The sequence below is a fragment of the Tachypleus tridentatus genome, chromosome 2 (assembly GCF_004210375.1).
Source record: "Tachypleus tridentatus isolate NWPU-2018 chromosome 2, ASM421037v1, whole genome shotgun sequence".
Classification (NCBI taxonomy): Eukaryota; Metazoa; Arthropoda; class Merostomata; order Xiphosura; family Limulidae; genus Tachypleus; species Tachypleus tridentatus.
The window spans coordinates 56,525,824-56,540,375 of NC_134826.1; the positions used below are offsets into that span (position 1 = coordinate 56,525,824).

At 32.2% G+C, this 14,552-nt stretch overlaps 1 protein-coding gene across 3 annotated transcripts in view; it reads left to right on the forward strand.

Moving 5' to 3' along the window:
- LOC143243898 (carbonic anhydrase 1-like) overlaps positions 1 to 12,933 on the forward strand; it is a 74,677-nt gene extending 61,744 nt beyond the window's left edge. For 2 of the 3 annotated variants that reach the window (XM_076487661.1, XM_076487662.1), the window contains 3 exons: positions 1,657 to 1,746; positions 6,600 to 6,824; positions 11,539 to 12,933. In XM_076487661.1, coding sequence (XP_076343776.1) covers positions 1,657 to 1,746; positions 6,600 to 6,824; positions 11,539 to 11,751 — 528 coding nt within the window. In that variant the 3' untranslated portion in view covers positions 11,752 to 12,933. The remainder of the gene's footprint in view (positions 1 to 1,656; positions 1,747 to 6,599; positions 6,825 to 11,538) is intronic. The other variant, XM_076487663.1, reaches the window with a different exon arrangement.
- Positions 12,934 to 14,552: the final 1,619 nt, after the last annotated feature.

The window sequence follows — 14,552 nt, forward strand, 5'->3', positions numbered from 1 at the left end:
AGATAATTGTATGGGTAGTACCACGTGAAATTAACACGTTGAAAAGCAGTTGCAAAAATAATTTCCTGCGAAGGTAGGTATTAACATTATATTATGAAGGTAGACATTAATATTACATTATGAAGGTAAACATTAATATTACATTACGGAGGTAGGCAGTAATATTACATAATGAAGATAAGCAGTAAAGCTAGGCATTAATATTACATTATGAAGGTAAACATTAATATTACATAATGAAGGGAGGCATTAATATTACATAATGAAGGTAAGCATTAATATTACATTAAGGAGGTAGGCAGTAATATTACATGAGAGAAGATTCATTAAAGCAGAAAAATAACCATACTCGCACGTAGTTTTCTTTTTATTTGCATCAACTTCACTTATGTTATACCTATAATCTTGTTAGGAATTCACTCACACCAATGTAAGTGTAACAACTTGTTGTTTAACGCTAGAAATCAATAACTGTGTGCGTTTTTTGTACAGCAAAGCCACAAAGGGCTATCTGCTCAGCCCACCGAGGGGAATCGAATCCCTGATTTTAGCGTTGTAAATCCGGAGACATACCGCTGTACTAGGGGGCAAAATCAATAACACATCGACTCTTAGTTCCTTATTGATAGCATGTTATCTTCTTACCCGTCTCTCTCGGTTTACGATTTCGTCTCTCACATGTGACTTGGGCTTCCCTCCTTGTTTCCATAGTTCTGGATACTTTCATTCAAAACCAACACGTGAGTATTGTCTCGTAGGGAAAGCTGGGGATTCGTTTCTCAATGGGAAAACGTATGAAAAGTTTCTTGAAAGGAAAGGTAGGATAAATTCTTCAGGAAAAAAGCGTGGTTGTTTCTTCTTTTTAAACGAAATAGGTATTGTTAGTTTCTCACAGAAGAAATACATGGGTTTTTCTTCAAGTGCAAACAATAGATTGATCTTTGAAGGAAACACATATGGATAGTGTTTGTACGGAACAGATATAGCCAGTTTCCAATAAAACAAGAAAATTTTTTCTGAAATTAAAATCTAGAGCTTCTACGTAGTTTTGTCGAAATAAAATAAGATTTTTTCATCTCGAACAAGATATAGAGTGCGACATAGATATTTCCTAAATAACAAGATACCAAAACTTTCTTTGCATTATCAAACCTCTGACTAATTTTAATGAGAGAAATTGTGAGTATAGATTTTGTACTGAACTGAAATGTGGATAATTTTATACTGCAATTTAAAAAAAACTGAGCATTACATCATTAAAGATACAGTTATTTTGTATATTAATGTATATGTAATTATTGCTCACACTTTATGTGACTAATGTTTACTGAAGCCTAAATCATGCCGCATGGATGTAGTAATATACAACTTTTCAGCCGCTTAATAAACACCTTTACACGTCAGAACCGGTTCTGATGCTATTTCGATAACGAAAACATTTGATTTAAAGTAATCTTTAAAATTGAAACTCGTATTTATTAAAGGATAGAATTATCCATGTTCTTTATTAATTAAATAGCGTATGGTATACTTGAAACTGACGAGTAAAAGCCCAAAATGCCTTGTGTGAAAAGGTAAAAGACGAAATATGATTTTGAATTGTCGTTGAACGTCGAAATTATAATTTGTAGATATTTTTTTCAAATTTATTCATAGATGCATTTGGTGCACTATAACAACAAGTACAGTCCTTCCGACGCCGACAAGCACCACGATGGACTCGCTGTTCTCGGCGTTTTGTTTATGGTAAGGACAGCTCTCAAATATACTTTTATATATTATTTTCTTTATACATTTGCTATCGTTTTTATACTAAGAGAACAAATAAAATAAATAGTTTTTGTTGCGAAATGATGTACTCGAAATGTTTCACTGAGCACTTTGCAAATATGTCAGTTTTGTTGTATACCTAAGACATGAAATTCATAAAATCTTTTCAAAAGCATCCAAATTAAAACACAACTTTCTAGAATAGATGGGAGCAGGCCTAACAACAACCACAAAATAAAGCTTGCTGTTAGGTTGGATCAACGATGACTACCGGTAGTGTTTACATTTATTAACAATTGTTATTTTATAAGATTTACACACAGAATAGTCGTGGATTTGCTAAAGAAATTAACCTCTAATTGTTGCAAATTAATTTCAATTATTTCAAAATTAGAACACAAATAATGCCTTAAATGCTAATATTAAGTATAATCACCTTTGGTATTAATAATAGTTAGTCATCTTTTGGTATTGTGTTTGTCTATTTTTCAAAGTTTCTGATGTAAATTTGATTCATATCTTAGACTGTATCCAGAGGCCTTTTTTCAAATAGTTAGTCGATAATTCTGTTAAGTATCGAAGCTAACAAATCCAAGACTTCTTCTAGATTTGAACTTTATGTCAGGTGTTTTATTTGGTGAAAAACTCTTGAAATGTTATTGTTTTATTGTCTTCTTGAAATATGAAATTCTACTCAATTAGTTTCTTTCAATAAGAAATTATAAGACAACGAACTAATATTTTATGCAATTTTCACATTTGAAGCAATAACAAAATCATTTACAGCTATTACGCCTCATACCACCTCTATGCTTGACTTTTCATATATTGCACTTCTGCAATCTTTCAGTGACTCTGGTGATCATATACACTGTCATTTGAAACCAAAAAGCTCCAATTTCGGGACCTGGCATGGGCAGGTGATTAAAGCACTCGACTCGTAATTTGAGGGTCGTGGGTTTGAGTCCCTGTCATACCAACATGCTCGCCCTTTTAACCGTGGGGGCGTTATAATGTTACAGTATATTCAAGTATTGGTTGGTAAAAGAGTAGCTCAAGAGGTGGTGGTGGGTGGTAATGATTAGCTGCCTTTTCACTAGTCTTTCATTGCTAAATTAAAGACGGCTAGGGCAGATAGCCCTCTTGTAGCTTTGCACGAAATTCAAAACAAACCAAATCAAATTTCGGCTTGTCTGTCCAAAGCACTTCGTGCCGTTGTTCCAAACACCAATATGTATGTCTCCTCCAAATAGTCTCTTTACTGTATTATAGCTGCTCAATAAAGGCTTTCTGGTTAATACACTTTCCAAACATCTACATTTCTGTCGCGTTCCTGAAACTTTACCAGTACGTGAATTATTAAAATGAACCATAGGCTCCGATACGTGAATTATTAAAATGAACCATAGGCTCCGATACGTGAATTATTAAAATGAACCATAGGCTCCAATACGTGAATTATTTTGCAATAAAAAGTTGCAACATCTTAAAAACATGCCATATAAAAATGGTGGAATCGAGTCCAACAACTTTAAATGTTATTTCTTTAAAATACCAACAATTTTACTTATTTGTTTAAATACCAACGTGAAAAGAAGAAAAACGTTCAATTTAAAAGAAAGCAAGTCGTAATTTTGTTCCAGGTAACCTGAAGAAAATAAATATATTAGTAGTACACCGGTAAGTCTACGGAGTTACTACGCTAAAATCAGGAGTTCGATTCCCCTCTGTAGATTCAGCACATAGCCCAATGTGGCTTTGCTATAAGAAAATACACACACTTGGAATAGATTATATGCTGAAGCTCGTTTTATTTTTAGAAAACGTACTGTAGTAATAAATAACCTAATTCTTATTATTTCACTACATTGGAAAAGTAGTTCTGCTCCAGAAGAATGTCGTCGGTATTTGGGTAATAAAAGTTCATACCCTGGAGGGTCAGGTTCTCTATGACCTCTTCCTCCTCCCCGTACTTATGTTTTTGACGAATTTTATAACTGTGGAACTGAATATTATTTTGATCCTTTTCAGGGCAATGTCCATGTATTGTGGCTCATTTACTGTGATTATTTTATTCTATTAGCAGAAATGTCAAGTTTGTTGGTGGCATTTGTTTTTTAATTGTTTAGTACATATATATATATATAGTAGAAAGATATTTTATTATTATTATTATATTTTTTATTTTTTGTTATTTTTTTATTATTTAAAATTTATATATTTTTTATATGGTTGTGGCTGCTATTGTTGGTGTTGCGGCACTTTTCTAGACTGCCACATCATCTGCGAACTGTGAAGAGAATCCATGATTTGGATCCCTCAGTGGCATATTGTTTACATACATGATGAAGAGTATAGGGCTAACCACCCCTCCCTGAGGGACACCAGCTTCAGGAGTAAAGTATTCAGAAAATGTTCCTTCAACATTTACTCTACACTTTCTATTTTCCAAAAAGTTAGATAACCAGCGAATAATTCCTCACGGTAGTTCCATTTCATTCATTCGGAACCTTAGACCATCGTGCCATACAGTGTCGAATGCTTTCTCGATATCAAGGAAGCAAGCGACAGTACATTCTTTTTTATTGAAGCTATCTATTATGGTTTCTGTTAATCTGATTAGGTGGTCTGTCGTTTGTCTAAATTCCCTGAATCCATTTTGTTCTTTTGGTAATTTTGATGTTATCTCCAAGAATGTGGAGAGTCTATTACTGATTATTCTTTCAAGAATTTTGCCTACACAGCTGGTCAGGCTGATTGGTCGGTAGCTATTAGGTTTATTCGCTGGCTTTCCTTCCTTATGGAACATTAATATATTTGCAAGCTTCCAAGAAACTGGGATGTATCCTGAGGATAGAGATAAGTTAAAAGTGAATTTAGGTGGTCAAACAATTTCGAAGTGCCCTTTTTAGAAGGATAGCTTGTATTTCATCTTCACTTGGTGCTTTGTTTTTTGTGTTTTTTATTGCTTCGAGTAATTCTTGAAGGGATATTTCATTTGTTACTAATGTGCTTGCATAATCGGTATCGGAACTTGTATTTGTATCAGTTATGCTTATTGGAAAAATTGGTTCAAATTGATGTTTATTGTTTAATATGTGATTAGTGACTTTATTGTAGAAATATGTATTCATATCTGGATCAGTGTGAGTTTTAAAAGTATTTTGAAGTTGATCTTTGAAAGCTTCGGCTATTTCTTTATTTGTGTGTGCTATAGTGTTATTATGTTCAAGTGGAGGATATTTCTTTGTGTTTGTGTTTTCATTTGTTCCGCTCCAGAACACACGTTAGGATTTGGTTTGAATTTTGCGCCAAGCTACACGAGGGCTACCTGCGCTGGCCGTTCCTGATTTAGCAGCGTAAATCTAGAGGGAAGGCAACTAATCAGTGGTGAATTGAATGATAATTAAACTTCATGTTTGTTTATAGTATTTCAAATAGCTTTTCTGTCAAATAATTGAAAATAATAAACTGGTAGCATTAATACTACTTATTGTTCAAATATACAGTCTATTTAGTGAGAAAAGGAGAGCTCTAAATACAATACGTAGGTATGTGTTTTTGTTCTGTACAAAATTTGTGGTATTGTAAATTTCGTCAATACTTCCACAAAGTGGAAGAAAGCTCATATGGTAGTTAAATGTAAGTCATCTATGTTTACCCAGTGACATATTAATCAGCACTATATTCCTATAACTAGTTCCTTAAATCATGTGAATATAACAGTGTGCAAGATGACACAAAGATCTGTATGTTCCGGATGTGATACGCTGTGCTTTTGTTGGTATAGTAAGTTCTGTGTTAGAGAGACTGTAGTCAACAATGCCACTTTCTTGGTGGATCAAAGTGAATGTAACGTACATTTTCGCGCGAGACGTGTTTACTTTCAGTATTTTGCATTCTCAATGTCTTTGTCTCTATTTCAACTAGTGCTTGCGTAATTTACCTGTAACAACTACAGTGTTTTCATACACGATCTGACGTTCAATATTCCCAAGCGTATTAATGCTCAGTTTTGTGTCTAGTATTATTTTTTTTACTATAGTAATTAATCATCGTTTTATTACGTGCTTAATTACTAACACACTTAATGTATATCTTCGATTATTTCAATAGTTCTGACCTGTGTATTTAATTTACATTATGCAGTACAACAGTGAAAGTGTTGGAAATATTACCTATGTCGTTAGAGCTAATTCCTAATAATGAATTCATTTAACAAATTAAGCTATTCTTGACAATTTCTGTTATGAATACCTGTAATTAAAAACCAACAGAAACCTGTGGAATGGATTATAGATTATTTTAACTGACTGTGAAAATAAAATATACTATCATCTAAATTCAGAAGTGTATGTGAAATTATTATTTTAATTAATATTTATTTAAAATGTTATATAACTTTGTACCCTGTACTTTTATTCTCTGTATGATTTCCAGGGTCTACGGAGTTACAACACTAAAATCAGAGGTTCGATTTCCCTCGGTGGACTCAGCAGATAGTCCGATGTGGCTTTGCTATAAGAAAACATACACACACACATATACACATGATTTCCAAAAATGAAGTAGTCTATTTTACGAGAATGTTGAAGTCGCCACAAAGAAAAGGAAATCCAGCCAATACACACTTATGATCAAAATGGTGTCTTGTTTAAGCACAAAAAATCTTTGTTGTGTTTAAAAAAACATTATTTGCATATAATAACCTTCAGAAAACGATTCAATCAGTGAATTAAAACATGTGCAAAATTGAATAATATTTTTATTTTTAAACAAAGGCATAGTTCTGTCTCATAGGTATAAGTATAGTTTGATCTGATTTATAGATCTCTAAAGAAGACAACCAGAACCTTTCCGCAATTATTGATAAGTTGTCGAGCATTCAGTACAAAAATTCTGAAGTCAATCTGGATAAAGGATTAAAGTTGAAATCATTACTTCCGGATACATTCCCGTATTTCCGATACTCAGGCTCGCTTACCACGCCCCCTTGCAGCGAAGTAGTCACGTGGACAGTGTTTGTTGATACTGTAGAAATCAGTACTGCACAGGTAAGCAAACATAAATAAAAATATTGTGTTTGATATCGAATGCTTAGTGTAGTCTTTATTCCAAAGTAATATTGTAAATTTTCAAAACATTTCCGCATTTCACTATTGTCTAGTTAAATAGTTATATTATCTAAGCCATTTATCTAATTAAGCAAAACGAAGAACTAAAAATATAGAAAATGTTAATATTTAATTTATGATTAGCATCAGATAATCGGAAGAATGCAGAAAGCATACGTACAGACGTCAGTTAGAGTTTGTGTTTAGCCTCTGTAAACTATGGTCTTGTTTATAAGGAGATTTAATGACAGATTATAAGAACGATTTGCATATACGAGTAAAATAGTGTGTTATCAAAGATGCGAACCGTGATGCTACAAACAGCTTGCCTAGCACCTATAATTATTTGGTTATTGGAAAATTATTGATCGGCTAACAGTGCAATGCCTTGTGAGTGGAGAATTGTCGCAGTTTTGTGCACCACATGTATGACCGCCGCAAAGTTAGCGTATAGCTGGTTGGTTGATCAGAAAAACAAAACCCACTCAGTGCATAACAACAAGCTGCAAATCCTAAATCGTTGTACATAAGTTGCTTCTCAGTCACATTAGTGATGGAAAACAAACACAGGAAACTACGCAAGGGTTTTTATAATATTGGTACTGCAATTTACCATTGACCACAAGGTGATAATGGCTTTTCAACACTATACAGAAAATGCAAAAAAGTCTATCATCACACTTTTTGGTTGCTGCATATTTTCAGTTGAGAAATGTAAGCTTCGCGAAATGCAAGTGTACAGTAAAGGTGAATTGATGTGTCTGAGGATAACGTAGTGATACTAATTATCCACGGGTTTTCGAACAACTTTATTGTAAAGACCAATAAACCTCCATACATTACTGAATAACTCCGAATTCTTGCACAGTTTAACCTGTTCAGTACCGTAGACGAGATAACTCGTCCAAGCCGATCGGTAATACAGTGCCACGGACAAGTTAATTCGTTCTCAATAATACATAACTTCAACGCTAGATGTCAGCACCATACATACATTTGATCTACTTACAAATTGTTTCACTTTCGATCCAAAATGGCGTCACGAAAAGAGTTACAAAATGAAGAAGCGTTAGAGTTGTATTTTGAACTTAGTTCGGAGTTGCCGTAGCAGCTGAAATACTTGGCAGTCAACAGGTTAATTTGCAACTCAACTCACTTTTATTTCTGTATCCATTACCGTTATTGAAGTGAGAAAATATTTTTATTGAAAGTTGTTTATTGACGGTGTTGTGAATATTAAGTAAAGTGATGTTACCAGTCGCACAAGTGATATGAACGTTTACAGTTAATGTACAGTCATGTGAAAAAGTTAGCACACCCTATGAAAGTCTGTGTATTTTTGTAACATTTTTGGATATATAGATATTTAATCTCAATTTTAACAATACTGAGAGATTATAGGAATATAACCAAACAATTAAAACTGAAGAAAAGACTTTTCAAGATCTTCTGTAAATGTAATTATACAAAAATGCATATTCTAACTCTTCATTATTGTATCCTAGATAAGAAATTTCCTCAACATCTAGCAATGCAATTAAAACAACGTTAAGCTGATTATGAAAAAAAAACAGAACCTATTAGGAGAACATTTGCAAACTGCTGTTCTTGTTTTTTTAAAGATGTTTCTAGTTTATTACCTTGACAATGGTTTTGACTTGGTGGTAGTTTAAAGCGGTATTGGTTGTTAAGAACAAAGCTATACAATAGGCTATCTCTGCTCTGTCCACCAAGAGTATCGAAACAAGATTTTGAGCGTTGAAAGTTTACAGACTTACCACCATTAGAGGTGGGCAGGTTTTGACGCAGTATTATTTCTTGATCCACTTGATTCGTGGCCCTCCTTTCTTCCAATTTTGTTAACAGCTGACTTTAATAGGTAATAAAAACAATGTCAACACTTTTTTCAGATTCTATAAAAATAATATTAATTATATTGTGTAAAAGTACTTTAGGTAGATCACGAAATTGGGACATCTCAGATGACGAAGTGCATTACAATACACATTGTAGCCACGCTGCTCCAGTCTCAGTAACATTAGATAAAATGTGTTTTCCAAAGCTTTTAAAAGCTCTTAACTATTTGAGTATTTTATGTACTAACACTATGTCACAATACAAGGATGTGTCATCAGCTCATATAAGACAGCTTTGTCATGTCAAATACATGTTTTTGTGCATCAGTAATAGTTCGTTGGAACGTTTGATTTATCCCTGTATGATAATGTTGAACATTATTTGGATTTTTTATTAATTTCTTCGAACATTTTCATGTTTGAACGTTTGATAAGATCAAAGACGTATTGCATTTTAGAATTCAAAGTTGTTTTTGTTTTTCTTGAAGGCATTATTCTGCCAAATTCCTTTATAAAAAGCAGGAAACGTCCTCTTGGGTGACTGTTACAACTGTAGTAACTTTTTAAGTAAGCGACTTGAATAAGTTTTCTTGTTCATATTCATGCTCAGTCAATTGATTAACGCATGTTTTATTCGTATCGTTCCAATCTGGTTTTAGTCCATTTATTACGGGATATAGTGGTTCCAGTTGTTACATCACTTCCAGAATTATTTCAAGGTACAGTTACTGCCATCTGATGATTGCTTCACATCTAGTTTTTGACCTACCTACTAATTTTGTGTTCCAGTGCATGATAACGTGAAGTCTAGTTGAAATATTTCTCAGATCTCCTTACTGGTAAGTTGTCTATTGCAAAACTTGTGCTAACACTAGTAAGCATAATTTGGTATGTCAAACACGTAAAATAAAAGAACTGTCATCCAGTGGTGCCAAATGCAGATTCCCTACTCCTTCTCTCTCAACGCTAGTAAACTGCAGTATGAATCCATATGTACCCTTTTTCAGTTTTTCTGGCATAGCAATAAATAGCTTTGATTCAGACATTGTCTTCATTTTCCTATATATTAAACATAATTGTAATATACAAATTATTATAAACTTCGTGCTATCTGCCCGTCTTGACTTATTTTGATATAAATTAACGGCTTCAAGAAAATAAGAATTTTAAAAGTCTTTCTACCTAAAATTCTGACTTTATGTCAGCTATATTGAACTTTAAGAATATTATCATTACATTTCCCAGGTAGGATATGTATACATATATATTGAGGCATAAAATATTTTTTTAAAATTAAGGATAAATTTTTTTTAAACTAGGAGTTTGCACACGTGTCATAAAGATTTTTACTACTTGTGGTATTGACAGTTTTTCTTGATATTCACAACACCCTGAATACAAATCATCTGAGCAGTCTTCCGGTAAAATGTTTTCACATTCAACCAATTCTAGTTTCTGGTTTAATATTTATTATTATATTTTATATTTATTGTTATATAAGGTATTAAAATAAAGTAAGTTTATTCGATAGGTTCTGAAAAGAACTCGTCTTCGACTTTCCAAGGAGCAACTTAAGTATCAAATTTCCGTTATCATTTGCGTAGTTGTCAAGGAGTTATGCCTGTTTGTTCAAACTTTTAAACACAGAGAAATCCTAATTCTAAGAAATATGGATAGAACGTCGTCTTGTGATTAATGTACTAAACTGTAAAGATGAAGGTTATTGGTCAACGTCTCATTCTTTAAAAATAACGCTTCACACTTTAGAACAATATATGTGTTATGAAAATGTGGATCAAATCCCAATATCCGATTAGAGTAGCGGTGAGAGTTCTTAATTAGTTATCTTCCTTCTAGTCTATCATTTGAATACTATGTATTGGTACCCTTGCGGCTTTGCTAGAGTTTCTAAAATAAACAATGTAGTGATTGATATATGTTTAACATGTTATGGTTGCAGGTAGTACAAGCTAAGAAATAGGCAGTATATATTTCGCGTGTCATAGTTACCATGTAAGTAATGAATAATCCATGTTTCATGTGTCATGGTTGTCAGCAGAGAAACAAAGTAATGAGTAATCCATGTTTCATATATCATGTTTAAAAATAAACAAAGTAACGGATAATCCATGTTTCGTGTTTTGTGGTTAGAAGTAAACAAATTAAGTATCGGGTAATTCATGTTTCGCTTTTTATGGTTTCAGGTAGTATTTCACACATTTCTATTGTGTAACGAGCATTTGTTCTCTAAACCTTTTAAACCCGAACAAAATATGTACTGGGATTTTGCTGAAGACAGTGTTTCCACAAATACTAACTCGTTTTCCATTTATCACAGTAACTCGCATATTTTCACCACTTTTCATCATTTTCTTATCTTTTTTTGTATATGTATACATGAATACCAAAAGCTCGATAACTGACGAATTTGCAAACTTTATATCCACATATTATTAATTTTAAAATTATATTTTTCACTTTATGTACAATTGTTTATATAATAATAATTCAGCAAAACCCTGTTTAGTGAACGTTCTTGTTTGGTTCACACCATATATTGGCATATTTATTATTAGCGTTGTCCTTTATTGTAATAATTAAGATAGGAGAACTAAATAGAATAAATCAAAATTGCAATCACTTCACGCCATCTGTCACAAAATTAATTAAATGAGGATATTTTTTTTTCACTTATTGCTTACTTTTAGTCTTTAAGGTGCGAAAATATTTTGTTTGCCTTATTTTTCCCATTATTTTAAAAATCTTAATGAAGTAATTTATCTCTCTCTATATTTTAGCTGAAACAGTTTCGAAATTTGAAAGAAGGCATGCCAAATGAAGATTCTATGGCACTCGTGGACAATCATCGTCCGATTCAGAGTCTGAATCAGCGCTTTGTACACATCGCTAGTGGATTCAGCGATAACATCAATTCAGGTTCACATCATCTCACCTCCACTTTTGCTATTGTAATTACGTGTTTAATAACATTCTTACATATTTTAAAATAGATTATGATCATGTTCAGATATAACACACATGTTCAATGATGTTCGTTGTCAACTTATTATTTGAAGTAACGTAAAAATTTCGTTAATAGTAGAGGAGATGTGGTTTGTATTTGCATAATATCGTTCATATTTATTTTGTTGCTAGATGCCAGTTCGTGAATTGGTCTTAAGAAACGTTAGATAGAGAAATTATTTTATTTCATAATAAATATGCGTACAGCACATGTATTCTCAGTATAATTTTGTACTTGAAATAATATGTGTGAATGCACCGTTAGAAGAATGTGAAGTTAGCTTTAGGGTTAACTCACGTTAGGCCCAATTCTTAGTTTACTGTTAGCGCTGTGTGGTATTTCTTTGAAAATTTAATACTACAAATGTTTGGTTTTATCTTTATACATATATATATTTAACCTTTCAGATAACGACGTGGTAATCTATGTAACTTTGTAGAGCGTAGAATATTTTTTATAAGCAAAGGAATTGTATTGTTTGTAGTTTACAAAAATTATATAAATGGAAACGTTCAAAGACAATAATAAACGTTTTATCCAAAATAACAGTCCTTTAAAGCATTAGATATACTACTTTAGATTTTCACAATGTAAAACGAATAAGTATTTTGTGTTCTCGTGTGAAAGCAAACATCTTGTGATTTATGAGTTCTACAAGCTTTAATTGTTATGAAGGACGAATGGTTGTCTGATTTGGTCACTTACTTTCCATTCGTGTACGTTGAAAAATGAGTAAAATGTAGGTTTATAGGGTTAGCATTACGAAAATTAGCAAAACGAAATTTACCATGATAAAATATACCTGAAAATATAATATTTCAGCTCTAGCTTAAATTCTTAAAGTGCTTTTACTGAAATCTTTTAATTTATTTATAGGAAATATCTTTTGTTCGACTAAAGTAGAACTGACTTATTTAAGTTCGTATTTCTTTTAACTGATTTTGCTTTCATCAAAATACAAAACTTTAAATACTGTTGTTTAGGTTTTCTTATTTAAGGGTGGAGATAACTCCTCTTCCTGAATAATCACACTGAACATATAATTATCTAGACATGTGTAAGACAAAATGTGTAATTTCTCATTTTAGGTTAAATTGTACATGCAAGTTATATATTGTATATTATAACATTTTCTTATATTTTATTAAAACCACTTTTATTTATTAAAGCTGTACGTTGATTTATGAAATGCACATTTCGTTTTATTATACTATATGTAATTTCTCATCTACTCGGTTTACAAATGTACATTACAATTTACAAACGTGAGAGATCATTTAATAAAATAAATGGACGAGTATAAATTATAAATGTACACTTAATAAATCAACAACTATATTTTTCAGCACATTTCTCAGTTTATAAATAGTGGTGACATGTATAAACTGAACAGCATACAGATTGCACAATTATGTTATAGCTTCTACCAAAAAACGTTTTTAAAAAGTTTCAGTTACCGTTCTGCTGTAGGTCATCAATTGGGTATCATCGCTGTTGATAGTGTCTTCAGCCTGTATAATAAGAGAACTCGAAAAGGGTGCGCCTGTTTTGCGAATTACTGAACACCAAGGTGGAATTTCTCATTTAAAGTGTATTAACTTAAATTGTAATCAGTTTTACCTAGCGCCACCTACAGATATTTCCACTCGTAGCTACACTTTGATCTTTTCTCGAGGATTTTCAGTTTTTTTGGTGAAAAGTAATATTTATTGCTGATTTCATTATCACAATATGATCATCAATCCAAGAAAAAAAATGGTCGTTCTGTTGATGGAAAATGTTACAGGATACATCAAATATATACCATTTTAAACTTTCAAAACCAGTTAAAAATAATATCTTCTTATATTCTGATACAAAACATCTTATAACAAAGGAAATTATTCACCAAAATATTGTTACTCAGTTATCATTGTTTTCAAAATTCGTACATTTTTTTCTAATATATAAAAGAAACGATATTTGATTTAGCTTATTGTAGCAACAACAACTAAATTTTGTCAGTACCGAACAAAGCATATTCTCAAAATCATTTTACATTCATAAAATACAATAAAGAAAAAAATATCATTAGAAATACAGTTTGACTTGTTTGTTTTTGTTTCAAAATTTGCACTAGATGTCCCTAATTTAGCAGGGATAGATTAGAGGAGAAAGAGCTAATCAACACCACTAACTCTTCGAATACTCTTTGCCAACGATTAGTGGAATTTTTCTCATCTTAATAACGTTCCAAGGCTGAAAGGGCGAGCATGTTCGGTGGTTGCATATATATAAAAACAACGTCCTTGAAATTGTGAACGGTCTTAAACAAAGGGATATTCCGAAAAGTTTGTGTTGTACTAAATGAAAAAAAAAAATGTATGTGTGTGTGTTTATCAAAATCCACATCGGACTCTCCGCTGTGTCTACCGAGGGAATCGGACCAGTGATTTTAATATTGTAAATCCGATGACTTGCTCTGTCGAAGAAGTGAAAAAAAACCACCAAATTCTAGATAGTCTTTAATCACTTGAATTGTAGCTCGAAGCAAAGAAACGTCTTCGAAAGTTGTGCTGATTTCAAATATTCTGTTGCAAAAAGATTAATGTACATCAGACGCCCGTTTCGTATAAAGTTTGGTATTTTTGTTGAATGATTAATACTTTATTCTAAATCAATAAGTCTTAAAAACACGCATTTAACAACAAAATACTGTTTTGAAATAGACGTAATCATTAGCTACATATCAATACCGTTAACATCTTACCAGAAGGTGCGTCGTTAGGGGTGCATTGCTATGCCGCT